Source organism: Symphalangus syndactylus, chromosome 3 (genome assembly GCF_028878055.3).
Source record: "Symphalangus syndactylus isolate Jambi chromosome 3, NHGRI_mSymSyn1-v2.1_pri, whole genome shotgun sequence".
In the NCBI taxonomy this organism is placed as follows: domain Eukaryota; kingdom Metazoa; phylum Chordata; class Mammalia; order Primates; family Hylobatidae; genus Symphalangus; species Symphalangus syndactylus.
This window is the reverse complement of record NC_072425.2, coordinates 60424969-60451799: the sequence shown is the minus strand read 5'-3', so window position 1 is coordinate 60451799 and position 26831 is coordinate 60424969. Positions and strand designations below refer to the sequence as shown.

General features: G+C 37.9%; 1 protein-coding gene across 7 annotated transcripts in view; it reads right to left on the bottom strand.

Moving 5' to 3' along the window:
• Positions 1–26831, bottom strand: part of KIF27 (kinesin family member 27) — a 95691-nt gene that overhangs the window by 51985 nt on the left and 16875 nt on the right. For 3 of the 7 annotated variants that reach the window (XM_055272118.2, XM_063636935.1, XM_055272120.2), the window contains exons 4-10: positions 24053–25011; positions 18661–18804; positions 10870–11076; positions 8653–8822; positions 8078–8175; positions 5992–6147; positions 2808–3013 (exon numbers count right to left, since the gene is read on the bottom strand). In XM_055272118.2, the coding sequence (XP_055128093.1) occupies positions 2808–3013; positions 5992–6147; positions 8078–8175; positions 8653–8822; positions 10870–11076; positions 18661–18804; positions 24053–25011 (1940 nt within the window). The remainder of the gene's footprint in view (positions 1–2807; positions 3014–5991; positions 6148–8077; positions 8176–8652; positions 8823–10869; positions 11077–18660; positions 18805–24052; positions 25012–26831) is intronic. The other 4 variants (XM_055272119.2, XM_063636936.1, XM_063636937.1 and 1 more) reach the window with 3 other exon arrangements.

Here is a 26831-nt window from a genome sequence, read left to right as displayed (position 1 = left end):
TCTCAGAGGTCTTTTCATATGGATTTGTTCCGGGTGGCTGCATAGCATTCCACTGTGCTCTTGTTTTTATAGCTACAGCTATAGCCTAAATCGTTAATCCCCGAGTTAGGATGATCAGAGCTGATAATATCTTCCCTGAGAATGACCAACCATTATAATTACTATTTTAACATTTATCTTAAATTCCTTCTCATCTAACTAAAATTACATATAGATAGCATTAGACTTTCAAAGTGTTCACATCACTAATATAAAATACTTATGTTACAATTTAGTCCTGACCAAACAAACATATATTAAACTTGTATTATGTGATTAGCATTGCACTAAGTACCAATTAGGTGGCATAAAAAAGGTAAAGGGATGTCATTCATAAATTATGCAGACCACAATTATTTCCTTTATTTTGGCAATACAGTGTTAGCATGGGCAAGTTTTGTTTTAATTAAACTAAGTATCCAAGAGGCACTGCTGCTTAGAGCAGTGCTACTCAAAATGTGATCTGTGGACCAGTGCTAGTTCACAGACATTGTTGTCAATTTGCACTCCTCAGCATACTGTTAGATTCGGTTGATGTTTTCATGTGAGACTTTTTTGATCAAGGAAGCTGTGCAATGATTGACCTTTATCTCATCACAGAACAAGAACAATCTGCAGATGGACTACTTTGGGTACCACTGGCCTGGAGGCCACAGGCCTTTGCCGTTTCCAGTACCTAAATTTGGACACTGGCTTTGCCACTTAAAATTGACAGTAATTACAATACTGCAGCAAAAATTATAATACCAGCATTTTAATGTCTTTTTCACATAATATTAAAAATATCAGTGTACATCCTGAAAGTCTTAGAGTGAGATACTGTTCCCATTGTCTTTTGCACTTATTTCATAGTTGCGCAAAAGTGCATCTGTCAGCATTAAACTATTAATGCAGCATGTAATGCTCTACATATACCTAAAGACATTAAAAATACAGGTTTTAGAAGTTTTTAATTTAAAAATGTTTTGTTTTAAAAATTGAAATAACTGTTTTATACCAGTAAAAATACTAGTATTTCAATATTTTAAATCAGCATGATATGGCTGGGTGCGGTGACTCACACCCGTAATCCCAGCACTTTCTCAGGCCGAGATGGGTGGATCACTTGAGGTCAGGAGTTTGAGACCAGCCTGGCCAATGTGGTGAAACCGCGTCTCTACTAAAAATACAAAAATCTGCGGGCGTGGTGGCAAGCACCTGTAATCCCAGCTATTTGAGAGCCTGAGGCAAGAGGATCATTTGAACCTGGGAGGAGGCAACTGCAGTGAGCTGAGATCAAGCCACTGCACTCCAGCCTGGGCAACAGAGCAAGCCTCCATCTCAAAAAAAAAAGTATGGTATGTTAGAGAACTGAAAACCGGTATTGTCATCACCACTGTGGGACTCTGACTGAGTTATTTTACCTTTCTAAACCTTTGTTTCCACATTTGTAAAATGGCTAAAAATGCCGACTTCAAAGGATTAAATAATGCGTATAAACCATTTGGTATGTATAGGCCCTCAACAAATGGTAACTACTGTCCTCCTCATCCTCATCAACCTTATCCCCATGAGTAGCGCAGGGATATGTCAAAGGTACAAAATTTCTAAAACTATGTCTTGTTTCTGTCCTCTGCTGTATCAGATGTTTCTTTTGAGGTAAAGTTCTACACCTTTCATTTTCTTTCCTTATCAGTACTCTTAGCAGAAAAGGATATACAGCAGGAAGCAAAGCATGGAAAGGTGAATTCCAAAGTGGAAATAACTATTCTGAAGGAAAATGGAAGGTGTGACATAGATAACCACCCTATGTCCTCCTTTAAGCAGTTCAAACATTCAAGTCATATTATTTTAACTTGATGTTGGCTTGAGAAGCTATTTAGCTAACAACTTTTAGTGGAAATATCCAGATGTTTGAGGTGGCATTAGAAACCCCAGGAGGGACTTTTCTGGCCTGTCACACCAGAATATACTGGTATATTACAATATACCGGGCACACCAAAGGTATATTGTAAACATCTATTTTGCTGAAAGCAAATAACTGTGGCATAGTTCAATAATAATAATAATGCTGTGAATAGGTTAATTACAACTCTACCTACAATGGAAAAATATAAAAATGTTTCTATAACATGAAAGAAAGCAGTAGACCATGAGAGATAAAGAAATAGAGGACACCTCCTAGAAAGTTCATTATGATCAGACTAACAAAGCACTGTGACTATCTCCAAAGCACCTGGAAATGGCTTCATCATACAAAATTTCTATGTGATGGAATACTTCTCATAGAATAGAATTTTTAACTGTAGCTATTTCTAAAGTTAAAGCTAAAACCAGGTATTAGGAAGTTAAGGATGAGTTGCAGTACACAAAGTTATTAACCTTTCTTAAGCCAATCAGTTATGGTTTGGGAAAACCATATCTCGAAATAGTTCCCATTTGTTGAGTGTCTACAAAGTGTCATATATGTACCAGCTGTTTTATTTGTATTATTTAACCATTATTTAATCCTTTGTCCTTCAGAAAAAAACACCATTTCGTGGTTATGTTTATTTCTTACCATGTGGTTTTTTGATATGATGATTGAAAGAATATACTTCTTGAATTAAGAAATATATTACTCAGATTGTAAAATATGTAAATTGACCAGCACACTACAAAAGAAAAGTTGACACCCAGTTTCTCTTGCTGGTATAAACTGAATCCCACTTCTTTCCTAACTCAGTACAAGAATCCTCAGAAGCAAGAAAGCTTAAATAAATTTTCTCAATTACATTTTTTAAATTACCTGAACTCTCAGCTTTGCAGCATCCATCTTTTTACGAAACTCTTTCTGTAATTTTACCTTCATTGCAACATCAGAAAGATCTTTGTTTTCCAGCTCCTGTAGCTGCTTTTGTGTTTCAGTTAGTTCGACTTTTGCCTGTTCTGCATCATGCTCTAGCTTTGTTACTTTCAAAGAATACTGCTTGCTTACAGACTTGGCATCATTACCTTAACCATAATAATAATTATTATTAGTATAAATTATGTAAAAAGAAGTTAAACATCAAAAACATAAAAATACTCTACTCTAAAATCCAGCCAGTCAGTGATACTATTTAAGGCATAGCATTAAAAACCCAGTTGTCCCCATCCACCCGCATCAAACACAGCTTGCCATCAGGCCTCTTAATGATTAGTTCCTTAATGACTGTTCCCATCTGCTGCCAGTCAGTCTCACTGGTTCAATCTTTGGCGTTTTAGAGTGACATTTCTGGTCCTCTGAATTTGTATTTGAGCTTTGCTGGCATCAAACTCAGTTAAGAAGGATATATGGAGTAACTGTTTGTCCTCTTAGTATACTCCAGCCTCCTGCTACCAATAATCTGTCTGCTTGAATTCCTTTTTTAAATTATTATGAAAATTTTAAAATATAACAAAAAAAATAATAAAATGAACCCCCATCACCCAGATTTAAAAGTTATCAAGATTTTGTCACAGTTGCTTCAAATATGCCTTTTGTTGTACTTTGCTTAAATATTATAAAGCAATCCCAGATGTCACTCATCTCACCTATACATACTTCATTTTGTTAAATTCCTCTTTTTACTTATACATACTGCAATCAGCATTCATACAAAATATGGACATAACCAAAAAGTCATTATCACACTAACAATATTAATACCAATCAGTCCATATTCAGACTTCCCCAATTGCCTCAAAATGTGTTTCACAATTGGTTTATTTAAATCAGGATCTAAACAAGGTCCACAATACCTTTGATTTGTTGTCTCTTAAGAATCTTTTCATCCAAAGCTAACTCTCTCCTTTTTCACTAACCTGAACTTATTCAAGATTAATTCCTTTTAAATTCTTTTCTTATTAATATATAGAACAGAAAAAATAGAATAAAGATATTTCTATATCTCTTTTGATTCTAAGTCCAGCTAGTGACCCTAAAAGCTTGGTTTTGATTTGCTCTGAATAGGCAACCGTCCCTGAACTAGACTGGCAAACTCGTGGCAGTAGAAAACAGGAGTCTAAAGCTCAGGGGATGAATAATCACCAGAGACAGTTTATTATACAATTTATTTATTTAGACAGAGTCTCGCTCTGTCACCCAGGCTAGAGTGCAGTGGTACAATGTCAGCTCACTGCCGCCTCCGCCTCCTGGGTTCCAGCAATTCTCCTGCGATAGCCTCCTGAGTAGCTGGGATTACAGGTACACACCACCATGCCCAGCTAATTTTTGTATTTTTAGTAGAGACAGTTTCACCATGTTGGCCAGGCTGGTCTTGAACTCCTGACCTCAAATGATCTGCCCGCCTCAGCCTCCCAAAGTGCTGGGATTACAGGCGTGAGCCACTGTGCCCAGCCTATTATACTATTTATATAGCTGGTTATACTGCTACCCAAAAATACTCATCATTTTTTGATAAAAGTTATTTAACTAAATGCAGTGTGAACTGTCCTCTGACTCTAATTTACGATTACTTGACTAACTTTAAAATACAACTACTATATATTAACAAATCATTTTGGACTATTCATTAATTGTTCAACACACCAATATTTTATGAACCACTAAAAAAAATACAGTGCCAATTACAACATGTTTATTTTATTTTTTTGAGACGGTCTTGCTCTGTCACCTAGGCTGGAGTGCAGTGGTGCAATCATGACTCACTGCAGCCTTGACCTCTGGGGCTCAACCAACCCTCCTACCTCAGCCTTCCAAGTAGCTGGGACTACAGGCATGTGCCACCATGCCCAGTACGCATTAGTAGTTTTTATAAATTTTTTTTGCTGTGTATTAGAATTGATAAAATATAGTACAGATGTCCTGTTATTATTCGTTGGCAGAAGTAGCTGCTATTCAAGAGAAGTCTTCAGTGAGACAGCATTAAGGGCATTAAGTTTTTTGTGGTTTTTTTTTTTTTTTTTTGACATTTTTTAAGAAGCATCCTCTGCTTAGCTACTTTCCCAAAGCTTTTTCCTTTCTCATTCCTAGTGACATATGTACTATGCATCATCCTAGCTCCAGTTACCCAGATGTTTAAATGAGTTTGACCATGCTGCTTCCCCACAGGCAGGATCAAACACCAGTTGACCCCTCTTAGGAGTATCTAGGAGCTGATCTAGAATGGTTTCTCCATTCCCAAGATTTCAGAGTACTGCCTGTGGAAGTTGAGGATATTTACCCATTAGAATCAATGACTTTCTTTCAGAAAGGTTATCTTACTATGGATCTCATTAAACAAGCATGTGTTTGTGGCCCGGTATACCCAACGTAGTTGTTTTAAAATAGAGGATACCAGAGCTTACACAGAGAAGACCCTTTTCTTGCTCATTAGAACCAAGGGCAATTTGGAGCTTTCCTAAAAATCCTCAGAGATGGTGACTATCAAAAGCGTCAGTGAGTGCTTACTTTTGAATGCCCTCTCACTGAAGACTTCTCTTGAAGAGCAGCTGCTTCTGCCAACCAAAAATAACAGGACATCTATACTATATTTTATCAATTCTAATACACTGCAAAAAAAATTTATAAAAACTACAGGTGCGTACTGGGCATGGTGGCACATGCCTGTAGTCCCAGCTACTTGGGAGGCTGAGGTAGGAGGATTGGTTGAGCCCCAGAGGTCAAGGCTGCAGTGAGTCATGACTGCACCATTGCACTCCAGCCTAGGTGACAGAGTGAGACCCTGTCTCAAAAAATAAACATGTTGTAACTGGCACATTAAGTGCCACAGAATTTCAGCACAATGCAGAGTTCACACTGGTTAGAACAATTCAGAGGTGAAATCCCAAAAGAACAAAATTATTTTGATAACTAACCTCCACATATTGGCCTAAAAACTCACCTTGTTACACCAATCCAAGCTAAGTAGATAGACCTGAGCTTCAAAAACTAAAGTAACTGTTACCACATCAGAAGCAATTTTAGAAGTTTTCTTTCTCATATAAGCTGGTTCGCAAGATACTATTACCTGTTTTTATTAATTCTTTAATCAGATCTTCCTTCATCTTGATGTTAATTGTAAGTTCTCTCATTCTTTGTTTAGCTTCAGTAAGTATGCGTTCTGAATTCTTTAATTTTTGCAAATTCAATTCTTGACTCTCCTGGAGACAATCAATCTTTAAACCTTTAAAAAAAATAGAGAAATAAAACTATCTGCTGGTAAAATATTCAACAGAAGTAGAGTTAAAAAAAGAAAAGCAGACTCAAAAGCAATTTAGAGGTGGCAGTGGAAGAGACAAAAAGGAAGGGAAGGAAAAAGGGGAAAACATACACAGCAATTGGGACTCTACCATTCCAGCTTACGGTAAGAGTTTTTATTTTCTTACAAATTAATACATATATGTATATATTCTTTCATAATAACCCATAGGTTCAGACACACAGTTTTTCATTGCCTTTAACATGAGTTATTTGAGATAGGTGTAAAATTTCCAGATGGATAGAGGGGTGAATTTGTTTCCTATCAACTTCTACTTTTATTGTAATTGGAGAATGCAGACTATACCAGGCTACTCAGAGTGTGGTCTAGCACTGTTTGTTACTGTCCTGCACCAGAATGTAAATCAACTATATCACTAAGCACACTGCTTTAGTTCAGCTGACATTTTTTTCATAGCCAGACTTTCTCAAGGAAAGAACTAGTGTAAGCTCATTTACATTCTGACGTAAGTTTTTTTTCCTGGTTGCAGAGCAGTAACAAACAGCTCAAGCATGGCTGCTTGAGTAGCATTTACCTTTATTATTTCCACATTTTGAAATTTATTTTAGTTATGCTTAAATTTTAGGCTCATAAATCCATGTATAGGTTCTTAAAGAGATGCTCTATATTTTCAAAGTGTAGCACTTATATTATTTATATTCCCTATTCCCTTATTTTTTGTGGGTCAACCACGCATTGACCAAGAGAGATGAGTTAACAAAATCTACTACTACTGGCTGGACACAGTGGTTCACACCTGTAATCCCAGCACTTTGGGCGGCTAAGGTGTGCAGATCACAAGGTCAGAAGTTCGAGACCAGACTGGCCAACATAGTGAGACCCCCATCTCTACTAAAAATACAAAAATTAGCCAGGTGTGGTGGCACACATCTGTAGTCCCAGCTACTTGGGAGGCTGAGGCAGGAGAATCGCTTGAACCTAGGAGGCGGAGGCTGCAGTGAGCTGACACTGCACCATTGCACTCCAGCCTGGGTGACAGAGAGAGACTTCGTCTAAAAAAAAAAAAAAAAAAAAAAAAAAAAAAAAAAAAAAAAAAAGTTGTGAAAACTATAGGGTAGTAGTAGATTTTTTTTTTTTTTTTTTTTTTTTTTTTTTTTTTTTTTTGCGGCAGGGTGTTGCTCTGTCGCCTAGACTAGAGTGCAGTGGTGTGATCTCGGCTCACTACAGCCTTGAACTCCTGGGCTCAAGCAATTCTCCCACCTCAGCCTTCTTCCTGAGTAGGTACACATCACCATGCTCAGCTAATTTTCTGTAGAGAGACAATCTCACTATGTTGCTCAGGCTGGCCTCAAACTCCTAGCCTCAAGCAATTCTCCCATTTCAGCCTCTCAAAGCACTGGGATTACAGGCATGAGCTACTATGCGTGGCTCATAAATGTTTTTGATGTTGTTATTGATGCATAAAAATTCTTAGCAGTTGTGTACTAAAACATTACCAACACCCAGTACACTAACTGGGCTCTAATGCCAAATACATCATTGATGTTAGGCACAAGTCCCAGTGAAGGAGTAGACACTTAGTATAATTATTTATACTGTATTTTAACATCATCAGGAATACAAAGCATATCAATTCAGGTCTGAATATAAAAATCCTTATTCTGAGGGAGTTAGCCTATATCTCTAGCCATAATTAATTGATAGAAAATCTTTTTTTATTAAGGAGTAAAAGAGGTAAAATGGAGAACATAAAAGAAATTCTACCAACTAGGAAAGCATTTGTACCAAGTTCTGGTCTTTGAGAATTCCTGGATGTTTCTTAACTAATCAACTGAGGAAAAAGATAAGTGTCCTATAACCATTAGGTCTACATTATTTAAGAAAATCTATGTACCTTCATTCTCCAAATTTGGTGTTTCATCCTGAGTATCACTCAATTCAACAAGGGAACAAACAGAGTCTGGCTTCTGAATCCATGAACAACTTCTACATCTTAAAAAAAATCAGAAAGTTAACTTATTTGTGTTTTCTAATCTGCCCTCAAATTAGTTTCCCCAAAAAGTGACAGTAATGTTAAAGAATTATTAATTACATATAAAAACAGAATGTTACTAATATTGCTCAAAATAAAAGGATGCCCCCCCACCCATGTTGAATCCAGTAGAAAAGTCATGTTTGTTGCCAACGTGGCAGCAGAATAAGGAAATCAAAAAAAAAAAAAACCCTCTGAAAATTAGAATCTCATTACTACAAAAGCTCTAAAAGCAGAATTATTTTTCAGTTATAAGACTGATGACTTGTGTTCAAATACTATCTTCATAACACATTAGATGATAGTAGATTTAGCAAAAGTTACCTACTCTTCTATTAAACATAAAAGATATACTCCAATGGAAAAAACCTACACTTCTGTATTTATTGCAGCATATAATTCTAAATATTTATTAAATCAGTGTATATTTAACATACCTAGTTTCAGATTTCTCTTGGCCTTCTGATTCTTCATCATCACTGTTATCAGAAAATTGGCAGTGGAGGACCTCATCTTGTTCTTCTATGTGACCCAACAGCATCTGACTTCGTGTTCGAAATCCAGCAAATATTCGATCCAGAGAGTACATAGGCGGACTTGTGTGGACCTTGCAAGTGATTCCCCCACCCAACAACAAAAAAAGTGATATTTTAAAAGTCTAATTTTATCCTATTACTCTAAGTGCTTTTAAAGGGGTTATTAGATTGGCACTCTTAAAATAGCCAATCACTGGAAAATGCTCCCCTCAAACAAAGGTCAAAATTAATTTAACAATACTGTTGTGCCTTACAGACAAATACTTCTTTCAGAATCTACACAGCTCCTTCTCTTCTGGACAACTCTTCTATCTTCACTTATAGAAAACAGTATTCAAAAATGAAACCAAAAGAATGCATGGAAAACATCCTAGCTCTTAAACACAGCACAGACACACCCCAACAAATGTGCCCTCTTCCCCATCTTCCCAGTTCAGAACACCTGGAGAGCTGTGGTGCTGCCGCCAAAGGTCTGCATCCCATCCAATCCAAATCCCACCACAGGAAGAAACCCAGAGCCGTCTCCACTCCCTCTGCCAGGGCAATATTCCTAATTTAAATACCACAATGTATATACTTATTCCTTATACATGGTAGTTAGGTATAGCTGAATTAAGGCTCTAGGAAAAATATTTAATATATGTCATAGGACAAATAAAATTGTACGGCTAGCCTGGGAATTTTCTGTAGTACAACATTCTTCTATTGGAAATGCACTTTAAATTCTCAAAAAAAAATGACCTTGGAAAACAACAACAATAAATTAGAAATTGCCTTTATACCTTTGTTCTGGTTTCTAATACAAAATATTTCCTTTGCACCATCTCTGTAACCAAACCTCAAGATGACTTCTCACAAAAGGCAATAAAATCTTAGAGGAGACAGTCCATTTATCAATATAAACTATTATAAGCTGTTAAAATTATAACATATAGTGGAATATGAGTATCACACGGTGTTTAGGATTTAATCACTTGACAATAGGCCCCCATCATGTATTCTCTCCTAAAAAATCCTACCTGATTCTGAAAATCATCTTATATCTGATTTTTGTGCTTCTGCTGTCAGTCACCTAATTAGATCATCTGTCACATCAGCATCATGATAGATGGGCGTAAAGCTTTTTAGGTGGCCTCCCAATGAGGTATGAAGGAGGGGAATTCTTTAAGGAAAAACCAACTCAAGAAGTACTGATCTAACAAATACTACGTACTAGACATGGCTATTTTATCCCATAACTGGCAGGCATCTAGTTTCCTCTTGTGAGAGTTTGGGAATTGTTTAAGGAGCAAATAATAAAACCTTTTGTTCAGAGTCCAACTTCATTCTCTGGGATTGTAATTTCCTTTTAAAATTTCTTTTTACAAAGAAAACCAAATGTCCAGAGCTATTATAGTATTCATACCACCCAAGGCTGTCTGATGCAAAGTCCATGGCACTGCTCATATATCACTTGCCTTTCATTTCTTATCCCTCTGACTGTAACAACCAGATGGATCTCATGCGAACAAATCATTTCCCTTCATAAAATGAGGAAATAGAAACCAGAATTCATGAACCTGCTAAACCAAAACTCATGAATCTGCTAATTAAGTCTTTTCCATAATAGAGATTCTTTGATAATTCTTAAAACTGTGCGTGTATATATTTACCAACCACACACAAACTAAAATTTATATTGATATTTATATTGTCTTGATTATGTCTACTTGGTAAGACTGAATAGCATATAAATATTATTTCAAAAATGATGACAGGCCAAACAAGTTGAAATAAATATCCTCTAACATCTCAACTTTGTGTGGTTAAAGGAAGAAATAAATTCATGTAGATATTAAACTGGGTCATGTCTGAAAATATGGCAAAGGATACCTTTTTCACATTGATGAAGTATAGACATTATCTCCATCCAACTATTCCCTCCAAATGTAACTGTGTATTCTCTTGTTTACTAGTTTTTTTTATTAGAAAGAAGTATGCTTAAAAGAAAAAGTATACACAAAATCCATAAAATCAAACAAAAAAAAATCTGCTGAGACTATATAAATACACTGTGATATTACACATGGCTAAAATTTTTTTAATCTCAAAATAAGGAAAAGATTGTTTGGACTTTACCTTCCTGGAATCTTGTCTTGATGGGATATAAACATAATGCCCCAAATGAGTATCAAATGGTACAGTATATGGTCTCCTTTCAGGGATCCTGGCATCTGGCCCATCTCCACAATGTTCTTTAGCTGAAGAAGTCACTGATGGGTTAAGTTTTGTTAGTTCTTCACTCAGTTGATCCACAAGAAGTTGTTGTTCTATTATTTTTTCATTCTTTGTAGAAGACAGATGAAAATTTTTAAAATAGAGCACTTCAGTACCTTTAGATTATGATTAAAAATGAATTTTACATTGACCAAAATCATAACTACTTTAATAATACAGTCAATTCTCATTTATCCAGAGACTAGCCTTCTGGTGTTCACAAGTAACTAACATTGTTCTGAGTGGTAAAACCTTTTTAATAGTAAGGAGCAACAAACACAGCCAAAAAAGTCAAAAGTCAAATACTCAAAGATAACACCCCATCCACAGTGACTGGTTGCTTTGCCAACCTGAAGCACTTTGATTAGCTACCTTTATTAAAGTATGGACTTTCTGAATGAAATTCAAGAAGTAAAAAGAACAAGAAAGTTGAAAAAGTGGAGAAAGAATTGTAGGCAGCAGAGTTTGCAGCAAAGGAGGCAGAAGGAGGTAACAAGTGCAGGGAAGTGAAAGCCTTAGTGAAAAAAGAAGCCAAAAGCAGAGAGATAGAAGATAGCCAACTGATAGTCCTGAGAGGAAGGAGAACTTGGAAATCAAAGGCAGAACAAATTGTATATCAGGAATGCGTGTATGTGTTTCTGTATATGTGGTTTAGTTATTTTTGTATATCCTCTAAAGAAAATTTTTGAAGTGTATCAAATCTAGAAAGCTCTAATGTCAATCTTTGTTTCACAAGCACGAATTTATGTAAATAAGAAACAGTCATTCATCTTAATACTTCACACGTACTACAATGCTGAAATAGGAAAAAAAAACCTTACATTTTCATTGCATATATGCTGAGCAATAAAAATGCAACCTTACTTAAAAATCACATATTCAGATAATTAAAATATACAACATCAAAGGATTCAATGGAGTTCTTACATTGCCTGGGAAAAGGATAAAAGTACCAATTAATATTAGGGTGCATGGTATAGTCTCTAGGATAACCACTAAAAAAAAGAGTAAAACTATAACTTCTAAGTTAGTGGGGAAAACAACAGAAGAAGAAAAAATAACCAACGATCCAAAAGAGGGAAAAAGGAACACAGAGGAGGAAGGATAAATAAATGGAACAATGGTGGATTTTTACCAAAACAGTAATTATGTTAAATTAATAAATGAATAATGAAATTAAAAGATAAAGACTATCAGAAAGGATTTTAAAATTATCTAACCATATGCTGCTTACAAGAAATATATCTAAAATAGACAGAGAAGGATTAAAAATAATATAGAAAAAGAGATACCATGTAAATATTAATCAAAAGAAAGCTGGTGTAGCTATAGTAAGGTCAAGGTAGACTTTAAGGCAAAACTCATTAGAAGAGATAAGAAGAGGTAAAAACGATTAAAAGAGCAATTCACCAGGATGGTATAACAATTCTACATTTGTACGCACTTAATAACACAGCTTCAATATTTGTAGTGCAAAAACTATCAGCACTTCATGGAGAAATAAGACAAATCCAAAATTATAGTAGGGCTGGGCACAGTGGCTCACACCTGTAATCCCAGCACGCTGGGAGGCCAAGGCCAGTAGATCACTTGAGCCCAAGAGTTTGAGAGCAGCCTGGACGATATGGCGTAGAACCCCTTCTCTACAAAAAATACAAGAATTAGCAGGGCATTGTGGTGGGCGCCTGTGGTCCCAGCTACTCAGGAGGCTGAAGTGGGAGGATTGCTTGAGCCCAGGAGGTCGAGGCTGCAGTGACTCATGATCATGCCACTGTGCCCCAGCCTGGGTGACAGAGTGGAGATCTGTCATAGTGGGAGATTTTAACATCACTTTATAAATTACTGATATAACAAAAAGACTTCAAAGGTGAGTAAAAAATGTAGATTTGAATGATAGGATTAACAGTGCCCAATGATTGCAGAATGCATATTCTTCTCAAGTACCTCTGTAACATTTACAAACATTTGCCTTATTCTGAGCCAAAAAGCAAGTTTCAATACATTCAAAGGACTGAAATCAGAGACAGTATGTTATCTGATCACAACGCAATAAAAATTGATAAAACAAAAATAAATCCCCCATGTCCTGTAAATAAAACAACTATGTTATTCACGAGTCAAAAAAAAAAAGTCACAATGAAAATTAGGAAACATTTTGAGCTCAATGTGGAGTGCAAGTCAAGACAAGCTTAGAAATATGTAATGTTAAATGCATATACCAAAGAAGAGAAGCTAAAAATCAATATACTAAATATTCATCTAAACATGTTAAAAAGATAGCAGGAGGTTACCCCAAAAGTAGAAGGAATTAAATAATAAAGGGCAGAAATTAGTGAAATAGTGAACAAACTAACGAAATAAGGAACAAACATACACTAGTGAGAATTAACAAAGTCAAAAATTGTCTCTTTGAAGAGACTAATGAATTGGTAATTTTACTAGCTACTGAAACTGCAAGAAAAAAAGTGAGAGAAGGCACAAATAATCAGGAATGAAAAAGGTGACATGTGACTAGATTTGTACAATCAATGTGGTTTATGTTGTACATCTGCTTTCCTTGTAGTCTGGGACTTTGGTTCATGCTAGGCAAAGGGTGCCTTCATGACCCACGCATCCTCAATATAACCCATGGGCACTGAGTCTACTTAGTTTCCCTGCCAGATAACATTTTATAGGTGTTGTCACAACTCATTGCTGGGGGATTAAGCACATCCTCTGTGACTCTGCTGAGAGACAAGTCTTGGAAGCTTGTGCCTGGTTTCCTCCAGACTTTGTTCCATGTGTCTTTTTCCTTTGCTGATCTTGCTCTGCATCCTTTCACTGTAACAAATCCTAGCCAGGAGAATGAATTGAGTTCTCCTAGTACGTCATCCAATCTGAGGGTGGTTTTGGGGAACCCCCAATACAACAGTACATCACAACATCAACAACAAAAAGGGTTTATTCCAGGAATAAAAGATTGTTTGAAAATCAGATCAATCAGCCAGGCGCTGTGGCTCACGCCTATAATCCCAGCACTTTGGGAGGCCGAGGTGGGCAGATCACAAGATCAGGAGATCGAGACCGAGACCATCCTGGCTAACACGGTGAAACCCCGTCTCCACTAAAAATGAAAAAAAAAAAAAAAAAATTAGCCAGGTGTGGTGGTGGGCGCCTGTAGTCCCAGCTACTTGGGAGGCTGAGGCAGGAAAATGGCATGAACCCGGGAGGCAGAGCTTGCAGTGAGCCGAGATCACACCACTGCACTCAAGCCTGGGTGACAGAGTGAGACTCCGTCTCAAAAAAAAAAAAAAAAAATCAGGTCAATCAGTGTAATTCACCATATTAGCAGAATAAGGAAGAAAAATCATGATAAAGAAAAATCATTTGATAAAAATCAATATCCATTCATAATAAAAATTCTCAGTTATTTCCTTAGTTTGGGAAAGGGTAAATTAAAAATACCTATAGAAAATACAATACTTCAGAGTGAAATTTTGAAAGCTTTTCCTCTATGATTGGAAACAAGACAAGGATGCTTTCTATCACCACTTGTATTCAACATTGCATTGGAGATCCCAGCAAATACAAGAAGGTATTTTTATAATAACTTTATTGAGACAAAATTCACATACTATAGAACCCAACTATTTAAAGTATACAATATAGAAGATATAGAAGAAGAAAAAGATACAGAAGGTGAAAGGATTATAAAGGAAGAAATGAAACTGTTATTATTTGCAGATGACATAATTATAAATGAAAATCCAAAAGAATTTACAGATAAAATATTAGAATTAAAAAGCAAGTATAGACCGGGCACGGTGGCTAATGCCTGTAATCCCAGTACTTTGGGAGGCCAAGGCAGGTAGATCATTTGAGGTCAGGAGTGACTGACTGACATGTTGAAACCGCGTCTCTACTAAAAATGCAAAAAAATTAGCCAGGCATGGTGGTGCATGCCTGTAGTCCCGGCTACTAGGGAGGCTGAGGCAGGAGAAGCGCTTGAACCCAGGAGGCAGAGGTAACAGTGAGCCGAGATCATGCCATTGCACTCCAGCCTGGATGACAGAGTGAGACTCTGTCTCAAAAAAAAAAAAAAAAGTTTATAGCCAGGCGTGGCAGCGGGTGCCTGTAATCCCAGCTACGCAGGAGGAGACTGAGGCAGGAGAATCGCTTGAGCCCGGGAGGCAGAGGTTGCAGTGAGCGGAGATTGTGCCACTGCACTCTTATCTTGGGTGACACAGTGAGACTCCGTCTCAAAATAAAAAAAAAAAAAAAGAAATTACTTCCAAAAACTTTGGATCTTTTCCATTTATCTCGGGAATTTTGAAGGCTCCTCACCTGATGGTAACTGTAGACACTCCTGATCAAAAACTGAGTTTAGTCAGGTTGCTGGATATATAATGTATTAATATGTAAAAATTAGTATAGGTACACATACCAACAATAAGAAAATTTGAAAAATAAAATTTTTTATAGATTCCATTTATAGTGACAGAAAAAAATCAAGTACCTAAAAAGAAATCTATAAATTATTTGCAATATTTCTGCACAAAAAAATGTAGGCCATTACTGAGAAAAAACAAAGGAAATCTAAGTAAATAGAGAACTATACCATGCTTATGGATTAGGAGACTCAATCAAAATATGTTCATTAATTCTAAACAGATATGTAAATGTAATTCAATGTTAATTAGTTAATTAATGTTAACCACCTTGATTGAATCTTTCTATAATGTATACCTACATCAAAACATTACACTGTATCCCAGAAACATACAAAATTATTATTTGACCATGAAAAATAAATAAATGAAAATAGCATACTAAGTGAAAGAAGTCGCACACAAAGGCCACTTACTGTATGATTCCAGTTATATGAAATGTTTAGAATAGGCAAATCCATAGAAGTAGAAAGTAAAGTGGTTTTTGCTAGGGGCTGAGGAAAGGAGGAAAATGGGGAGTGACTGCTAATGGATACAATATTTTCATTTTGGGGTGATAAAAATATTCTAAAATTAGACGGTGTGATGGTTAGACAATTCTGTAAATACATAAAAAAATCATTGAATTGTATATTTGAAGGGCTGCATTCTACAGTATGTGAATTATATCCCAATAAAGTAATTATTTAAAAAAATTAAAAATTAAAATAAAATTTCTATGGAACAACCAAGACATCTGGGGAGTGGGGAGGGAAGGAGAACAGCAGAAGGCCTTGCTCTACAAAATATCTAGACTTATTATAAATCTACAATAAATAAGAAATGTGATCTTGGCTCAAGGAGATACAAATCAACCAACAGAATAGAAGGCCAAGAAATAGACAAGAGATTCATGCACAAATGGACCTTGATTTATGATAAAGATAGCACTCAAAACAGTTGTGAAAAGATGGTTTCCAATAAATGATGCTAGGACAAATGAATATCTATATGTTTAAAAAATGAAATTTGATCTTTACTCCATACACAGAAATCAATTCCTGGAGGACTATACAGCTAAATGTGGAAGGCAAAACAATAAAGCTTCTGGAAGATAATATAGAAAGTATCCTCAGAGGAAACAACTGGGGAAAGGAAAAACTTATTAAATAGAAAACAAATATCATTAACCATAAAGGAAAAGATTGACGAATTTGATTACAATAAGAACTTTTCATCAAAGATACCACTGAGAGTAAAAAGCAAGCCACAGAAAAATTATTTGCAATCACGTAAGTGACAAAGCGCTCACACCCAGAATATACAACAAACTTCTACAAATTAATCTAGAAGACAGATAACTCAATAGAAAAACAAACAAGAGACTTGAATGAGTACTTCACAAAGGAGGATATCCAAATAGCCAAAAACATATGAAAAAAATGCTTAACCTCACTAGTCTTCAGGGAAATGCAAACTGAAGCCACAATAAAATGATACTACATGCCTACCAGACTGGCTAAGATTTAAAAATTAATAACAAACGTTGAGAAGCATACGGAACAGTGAGAATGCTCACATAGTGCTGGGTGGGAGTATAAAATGGAAAACAATCTGGTATCACCTACAAAAGTTGAAGATATACGTACCCTATGGCCTAGGAATTCAACTCCTAGGCACAAACCTGAAAGAAATATGTGTGCATGTGCACCAAGAGACACTGAAAATTCACGAGAAAATTTCACAGAAAGCCACAAATGTCCATCAAACAGTAGAACAGAAAATAAATTGTGGTACAGTCATACAATAAAATCCTATGTAGCTATAAAACTAAACAAACCACAGTCACACATTACAGATAAAATATTAGAATTTACAGAAAAAATATTACAATTAAAAAGTGGATGAATCATAATAATCAACAAAAGCAGCCAGATACTGAATAAGCTATACTGAATAAATTAATAAAAATTCCAAAAACTAAACTGTAGTGTTGAAGGATACATATTTAGATATTAAAACCATAAAGAAAAGCAAAGAAATGATTACCATGTAAGTCAAGAGAGTGGCTCTCTTTGAGGAAGAGGGAGGAATAATAATTGTAAGGAGGCACTAAAAATTTTGAGGCGCTGGTAGTTAGCAATTTCTTGACCTGGTGGTGGCTACCCAGTTGTTCTCTTTGTGATAAATCACTGATTAATATGTACTGTTTTGTATATACTTTAGTTTTATGTTTTTAAATTATTATACAATTAGGGCCAGGCATGGTGGCTCATGCCTGTAATCAATCTCAGCACTTTGGGAAGCTGAGGTGGTAGGATCACTGAGCCCAGGAGTTCGAGACCAGCTTGAGCAACACAGTGAGAGCCCCGTCTCCACAAAAAAATCAGAAAATTAGCCGGGCACGGTGGCATGCACCTGTGGTCACAGCTACTCAGGAGGCTGAGGCGGGAGGATCACTTGAGCCTGGGAGATCGAGGCTGCAGTGAGCTGTGATTGTGCCAATGCACACCAGCCTGAGCAACACAATGAGATCCTGTCTCAAAACAAACAAAACAACAACAACAAACAACAACAAAATATAATTAGAAGGGTTAAAAAAGAAAATAAAAATCAAACAACGTGAAAATCAAAATCTGATGTGTGCTGGATCAGATTATTTCTCGGGGAATTAGTTATTCCCTGATAGGAAGCTAAAGGCTTTAAATGATATTAACTATTTGGGGTGATGGGAGAAGCCACAGCCAGGGAGTATATGTAGAGGCATACTATGTTATACTGTAGACATATCCATGTTAATATAATAGGAAAGCTAAGATAGAAAATTTGAAAGATGTAAGTGGAGTTAAAAAGCAAATCACTCACAAGGTATAAGAGGATAATTTAATACATTTTAAAGTTTAAATTATGTATTTACCTTCCAACTCCTAACAATATTGCATTTCCTAATACCTTGGCAAACAACAGGAAGGAAAAGTATGGAAAAATAACCATGATATGATTCATAAATTAATTTCCTGGGTATTATCTTTATATTTCTAAAACCAAAGTCAGGCTAACAATAAAAATGTTTCCATTTAAGCAGATTTAAAGGAAAAACTAATAATTCTTTCAGGTGCCTATGTTCAGAACTCTTCAAATGAACATCCTTTTTTTAAGTTCCCATTTATCATTTAAAATGCTACTGTGTTTAGTTAGGTACTATTTCAAGAAAATCTACAGAGCTAGATGCATTAAGAAATTCTACCTGCAGTCTATTCACTTTTTGTGCTTCTTTCAAAGATACAGCATGCCCTTTGTTTTCCTGTACCATCATCTGCACTTGATTCTTCAGTTCCTTAACCTCCAGTTCCTTCTGATTAAATACTACTTCATCAGCAGCAAGTGCACACTAGTGGGGAAAGAAGGCACAAGTGACATTCACCACGGAAAATAATCAAGAAAACCCATATAACACAAAAATGGTGATTTGATTATAGCTTGATGATGTCTCATAAATTTTTTTTCATTTTCAACTTTTTCTGATTTCTTTCTAAGAAAGGCAGAAAGAGTTGAGAGAACCTACCATTGCTATAACACAGGAATTCATTACCATGAAGACAGAAGATTTTCCTGATTTTTACTTCCTGTATATAAAAACTAGTTGTTTTGGTTCTAGAGTACCTTCACTAAGATTTTTACAAGTTTGCTAGAACTGCTGAGATTTTAATGTGGATCACTCAAAGAGGTCACATTTTCCAAATTGACATACAGGGTTATAAGAATACATTAGGGCATCTGAATGAAGCAGATTTGCTGATTTTGTATACTTTCATTATGAAGAGATATATTTTGAAGATGTCTAAAAATGATTAAACAGTTTTACTTTTTGGTTTCTAGTAAATTTGCCGATTTTTAAGTACATTTGGGATATGTAAATAATAAAGTAGCTTTTAAATTAAATAAACAGAAAATTATTTGTCAAGAGCCTCATTCCACATATTGCCTTGGCATTTTAAAAATCTCACTAAATAAGATATTGGCGTAGATGCTACTGCTGGTGGGAATGTAAACTAGTACAGCCACTATGAAAAACAGTGTGGAGATGCCTTGAAGGACTAAAAGTAGAACTACCATTTGATCCAGCAATCCCACTACTGGGTATCTACCCAGAAGAAAAGAAGTCATTATACAAAAAAGATACTTGCACACGTATGTTTATAGCAGCACAATTCGCAATTGCAAAATTGTGGAACCAAACCAAATGCCCATCAATCAACGAATGGATAAAGAAACTGTGATATATATCACAACTCCTATATAAACCAAGTCCTGTATGTGTCCCAACATTCAAGCTTCCAATTACCAGTACTTCCTGTTCCACCAGTTTCTTATACTAATGAGGAAGGGCCTGCTCTACCTAGACAATTACCTTTCAGAAAAAAAAAAAAAGAACTAAAAGAAAAGATTTAAAAAGTATTACCTTATCTGTTTTTATGCTACTATTTATTTATTCATTTATTTTTAGAGACAGGGTCTCACTCTGCCACCCAGGCTGGAGTGCAGTGGTGCAATCATAGCTCACTGCAGTCTTGAACTCCTGGGCTCAAGTAATCCTCCCACCTAAGCCTCCCGAGTAGGTGGGACCACAGGCGTATGCCACCATGCCTGGCTAGTTTTCTGATTTTTTGTAGAAACGGGTCTCATTTTGTTTCCCAGACTGGTCTCAAACTCCTGGGCTCAAAACGATCCTCCAGCCTCAGCCTCCCAAAGTGCTGTGATTACAGGCATAAGCCACTGTGCTGGCTGAGACTAGTACATTTTAATGTATAGATCTTAATGTAACACGATAGTTTCAAATCTCATATTTCAAGTAACTAGAAATTTCTGCTTGTTGAGTTTGGTGTAATAGGAAAGAAGAACATCCACAATTATCTGAAAAAATCAGTGAAATACTCCTCCCTTCAAATTATACAATTATGAGGCTGAATTTTCTTTACAAACTTCAACCAAAACATATTGCAACAAACTGAATACTGAAGCAGATATGAAAATCCAACTGTCTGTTATTAGGTCAGATGTTAAAGAGATTTGCAAAAATGTAAAGGAATTCTACTCTTACTAAAATTTTTTTCTGTGTTGGCCGGGTGCAGTGGCTCATGTCTGTAATCCCAGCACGTTGGGAGGCCAAGGCGGGCGGATCATGAGGTCAAGAGATGGAGACCATCCTGGCCAACATGGTGAAACCCCGTCTCTACTAAAAATACAAAAATTAGCTGGGCATGGTGGCATGTGCCTATAGTCCCAGCTACTCGGGAGGCTGAGGCAGGAGAATTGCTTCAACCTGGGAGGCGGAGGTTGCAGTGAGCCGAGATCACGCCACCACACTCCAGCCTGGCGAGAGAGCAAGATTCCATCTCAAAAAAAAAAATTGTTAGAAAATATTTTTCATTAAAAATGCCCTTTATATTAACATGTAATTGGGTTACTGTTAGTTTTGAATGAATAAATAGCTTAGATTTTTTCAGTTTTAATTCTAACACAGTAAATATCAATAGATATAACCCACATAAACAAAAGCTCTTTGAGGGATCTCGCTTTAAAAGTGTAAAGAAGTCGTCCTGTGATCAAAAAGTTTGAGAACTTGAGCACTGCTGTAACAGAGGATAATACAAATGCCTGCTTTATAATATTACATGTAAAAAGGCTTTGAGGAAATATTTCTAGCTAGATAGAGAAATAAGCTTAGAGCTTAAAAAAAGGAAATATACTTAACTATATTTCCTTTTTAACTAAAAGCTATCTTTTTAAGTTTTCCTATTTTGAAAAATGGATAGAACCATGGAAGCTGGGAACCATGTTATCTCAGGAACAACTGAAGGACCATTCATTTGCTCACTAGCTTGCAAACTCCACCCAAGCAAGCAGTAACTAGGTGTGTCCTGTCCTCCACTATTCCCACGACATACAATCTTCACACAATAAATAGTTTCTCAATGAAAAGCGGGGAAATGTAAATCTGAACTCAATACATGTACATATAACATGTATACAGGTACATACCTACATTCCTTAAACATTAATAAATATGCTAATTTGTTGGTTTTTGTTAAAACCTATACTCCAAACACAAGAGATGCACGAAGTATTTTTTCCTTTTTTTTTTTTAAAAGAGGTGACCATTTATTATTTTCCTAGACCCTACAGTTTAAAGATCTAAGTACTATATTTGTGATTTTTTATGGAATGTATTTTCCTAACATGTACATGAACAAGCATATAAATTTAAAGTAAATTATATATATTCAAGTAAATCTGTAAAATTCAAGATTGCTAGCTGAATTCTTTTTTTTTGTCGTATTGACTTTTTTTTTCCTGAAGACATGCCAGTTTTTTTTTTTTTTTTGCACACAAAACAATAAACATTTTCTAAAAATACATACAAACAAAAAGATGCATATCAAACATATTAGGAAGGTTGCACATGGGAAGACAGGGAATAGAAATGGGGGGTAGGAATTAAAGAAAATAAATGAGAGAGGAACTTTGTATGGATCAATGATAATAACTCAATCCTCTATTTGACAAAGAAGAAGGAGAAGGAAGAGGAAGAAAAAGAAAGTGGGATAAAGGATCAGAAAGGGAGTAAAATAGAAAAAATTAGAGTATGACTCCAGGGTAGACCTGTTTTGTTGTTGCTGGGTTGGTTGGTTGGTCTGTTGTATTTTTCATATGTTTCGCCATGTTGGCCAGGCTGGTCTCGAACTCCTAACCTCAAGTGATCAACCCGCCTCAGCCTCCTAGAGTGCTGGGACTACAGGCGTGAGCCACCACGTCCAGCCCCCACATTGCGTCTGGCCTCCGTGGTAGACCTCCCAGACCGGGCGGCCGGGCAGAGGCGCTCCCCACATCCCAGACGGGGTGGCCGAGCAGAGATGCTCCTCACTTCTTCCCAGACGGGGCGGCTGGGCAGAGGCGCTCCTCACTTCTTCCCAGACGGGGCGGCCAGGCAGAGGCGCTCCTCAGTTCTTTCCAGACAGGGCGGCCGGGCAGAGGCGCTCCTCACTTCCCAGACGATGGGCAGCCGGGCAGAGGCGCTCCTCACTTCCCAGACGATGGGCGGCCGGGCAGAGGCACTCCTCACTTCCCAGACGATGGGCAGCCGGGCAGAGGCACTCCTCACATCCCAGACGATGGGTGGCCGGGAAGAGGTGCTCCTCACTTCCCAGACGGGACGGCCGGGCAGAGACACTCCTCACTTCTTCCCAGACGGGGCGGCCAGGCAGAGGCGCTCCTCACTTCCCAGACGATGGGCAGCCAGGCAGAGGCGCTCCTCACTTCCCAGACGGGGCGGCCAGGCAGAGGCACTCCTCACATCCCAGACGGGGCGGCCGGGCAGAGGCGCTCCTCACTTCCCAGACGGGGCGGCCGGGCACAGGTGCTCTTCACATCCCAGACGGGGCGGCCGGGCAGAGGCGCTCCTCACATCCGAGACGGGGCCGCCGGGCAGAGGCGCTCCTCACTTCCCAGACCAGGCGGCCGGGCAGAGGCGCTCCTCACCTCCCAGCCGATGGGCGGCCAGGCAGAGACGCTCCTCACTTCCCAGACGGGGTGGCGGCTGGGCAGAGGCCCTCCTCACCTCCCAGACGGGGCGGCCGGGCAGAGGCGCTCCTCACATCCCAGACGATGGGCGGCCAGGCAGAGACGCTCCCCACCTCCCAGACGGGGCGGCGGCCTGGCAGAGGCTGCAATCCCCGCACCCTGGGAGGCCAAGGCAGGCGGCTGGGAGGCGGAGGCTGCAGCCAGGCTGCAGCGAGCCAAGACCACGCCACTGCACTCCAGCCCGGGCAACACGGAGCAGCGAGTGAGCGAAACTCCGTCTGCAGTCCCAGCACCTCCAGAGGCCGAGGCGGGCAGACCACTCGAGGTCAGGAGCTGGAGAGCAGCGTGGCCAACATGGCGAAACCGCGCCTTCAGCCGAAGGACAGAAAGCAGGCAGGGGTGGTGGCGCGCTCTCGCAATCCCAGGCAGCCCACAGGCCGAGGCAGGAGAATCACGGGAGGCGGACGCAGGGAGTCTGCAGCAAGTGGAGTATACTGCAGCCTGGGCCATGGAGGGAAGAAAAAAGAAAAAAAAGAAAGAAAGAGGAAGGAAGGAAGGAAGGAAGGAAGGAAGGAAGGAAGGAAGGAAGGAAGGAAGGAAGGTTTTTTTCTTTCAAGAACTGCTGACCCACAGAGAGAGAAAAACTCAGTAAAAGATAACTTAGTTTTATTTCTAAAACAAGTTTATTTTCAGTCTCTAAATTGACAACCAGGTCCACAAAGTTCTATTTAATAAATACAACAAATTAAAATACACTTTAACCAAAGGCGAAAGGAGGAAGAACCAAGAAGGGTATGAATTGCGAGGAGGAAGCAATAGGAAAGGGGAGGGTAGAAAGAACAAAGTAAGAGAGGCAAGTAGGATTCTATATATAAATCATTTTTTTAAAAAACCTAAAATTCCAAAATGACTCTTAGAATTTACTTGCCCAAATAAATTTAGTCCTTAAAAGAGTTATCCATAACAATGTCTAAATATGTTAACACATGTACCCCCGAAATGTGTACATCTATTATGTATCAATAAAATAAATAAATAAATAAGTGATGTCTAAGTACCTGGCATTTCTTAAGCTCTCTCTTCAGCTGGAGAACTGTAACATGCTGTGGTCCTTCTTCCAGACTTGCAGTGCCTCTGATTCCTCGAAATGAGGTGAGGACAGCCTTCCTGACCTCTTGGATCATGTTAAACCACTCCTGCAGTTTGTGTTGCTGCTTTTGGTTTAGTCTGACAGTATCTTTTAGGTCAACGAGGAAGGTAAAGGCTTCTTCTACACAACATTGGTAACCCAGACATTCTCCTTGAAGCTGAGCTACTTGCTCCTCAAGAGAATGAATCCTATTTGTATCAGGACTCCCTTCTCGATGGATCTGGCTAGTTTGGCTGACACCAGCCTGCTGGCTTTGCAAAGCTTCTCGAAGCAATTTAATCTCAAATTCCATTTCATCTGTACGGTCTGACACGGGGCTGAAGTTTACAGTGGGTTTGTTTCTAATGTTCCGTGCTCTGTTGGCATATTTGAGAGAATTTAAGGACTCATCAAAATTCGAGGAGGAGGGGCTGACACATGTGATCATGACAGTCTTAGCACTGCCTCCCAGAGAATCTTTCAGAAGCCGGGTAATTTTAGCATCCCTATATGGAATATGCGAACTCTTCCTGCGTGGGTCCCCAAGAGCGCTTATTACATTTCCTAAAGCCAGCAATCCACTATTGATTTGAATGGATTCTTTGAACCGTTCACCAGTATTCCCCGTTTTGGTTACTCTTTCTGATCCTGCCAAATCCACAAAGTGGAACTTTGAGACAATATGCCGAGGGGAATACCATGATCCATCTTCAGCTGCCTCCATATTTTTATGAACTTGACAAATGCTGATTGTAAAAATTGCATGTGATCTGCTGGAGTGCTCATTCATTTGAGTGGTACCTGTATGTCTGGCTGCATTCCCCATCTCCAAAAGACTCATCACTTCATCTGCACTCTCCACATGGCATTCCTTGGCCCCAACAATCACTTAAAATAGTAATAACATGTTTTTAAGCCAAGTTTTCATCAAAACCTACTATAGTTAACAGTTACCATTTGCTAAACAGCCTGGCCAAGATAGTCCCTTTTTTAAAAAGTCAACAGCATTTCAGATAATAATAATAACATCAGCAACATCATCAAATAATTTTAGATAATCTCCCAAAGAAACTATTTTAACAGACAGCACTTATTTTGATGTTTATATTCTAAAAGCTATAATTTTTTGAAAAAACAATGTAGTTTATCTTGAGTCATGAGTCACACTCAATTCCTAAAAATGACTGACAAAAGAAAAACCTTTCATTCCAGTCTTTTGATTTGTAAAGCCTAATAGATAAATCTTTTTTTTTTTTTCTTGAGACGGAGTCTCAGCCTGTCGCCCAGGCTAGAGTGCAGTGTCACAATCTTGGCTCACTGCAACCTCCACCTCGGGTTCAAGTGATTCTCCTGCCTTAGCCTCCCGAGTAGTTGGGATTACAGGCATGCGCTACCACACCTGGCTAATTTTTTTGTATTTTTAGTGGAGACGGGGTTTCACCATGTTGGCCAGGCTGGTCTTGAACTCCTGACCTCAGGTGATCCACCTGCCTCGGCCTCCCAAAGTGCTGGGATAACAGGTGTGAGCCACTGCACCTGGCCTAGATTAATCTTTTATAAATTAATCAAATATATAATTCAAAAGAGTTAATCAGTAGATTAGAAGAATTAATTAGTATCAATTAAAAGGCATTCTTTTTTTTTCAGTTTTGTTAATAATCAAGCCATCCTTAGCTTTTATGTTTTTTGGTATTGTGAGGTCATAATCAATGATGAGTAAAAAATTCAATACAAATAAAGTTGGTTATTCATTTTAAAAACAGGTATGGTTTACATAACATCAGAGTGCAAGGTAAACAGATGAGATGACAATTAAAAGAAAACACTTTGAACACCATAATGTACCATACTCAAAAAAGAAAAAAAAGTTTTTATTTCAATCGCAGAATGAACTAAAAATAACCTACATTTACTACCTGCATTATTTGTTTATATCCAAAAATTTTTTTTTTTTTTTTTTTTTTTTTTGAGATGGAGTCTCACTCTGTCCCCAGGCTGGAGTGCAGTGGCGCAATCTTGGCTCATTGCAAGCTCCGCCTCCCGGGTTCACGCCATTCTCCTGCCTCAGCCTCCCGAGTAGCTGGGACTACAGGTGCCCACCACCTCGCCTGGCTAATTTTTTGTATTTTTAGTAGAGATGGGGTTTCACTGTGTTAGCTAGGATGGTCTTGATCTCCTGACCTCGTGATCCACCCACCTCGGCCTCCCAAAGTGCTGGGATTACAGGCGTGAGCCACTGCACCTGGCCTATATCCAAAAATATTTCAAAGAGAAGTAGGTAGACTTAGGAATTGAATCAGAGAAGGAAAGCTCCTAATTTCATGCTCAAATTATATTGCCATAATTCCTCTTTACTCAGATACTGTCACATCACTATTTCTTTAAAAAATAATCATTTCAGTTTCATTATTTCCATCATGGCACTTTTTAAACAACCTAGTTCATTTAAAGTCCTGTAAGTCATAGTAAAACTTTCATTAAATTTTTCTAATGTTAGGCTATAAGTTAGCACTATGGTTCTCGAATCCAGACGCAAATCACCTGGTAGCTTTATAAAAACGAAAGTGCCAATGCCCAGGTACCATCTCAGACCAATTAAATCAGAATCCCTGTGAAGTAGGACCCAGAAATCAGTATTTTTAAAAAGCTTCCCACGTGTACTAATTGTGTGACGGCTAGCATGGACATCACTGCTTCACACAGAGATT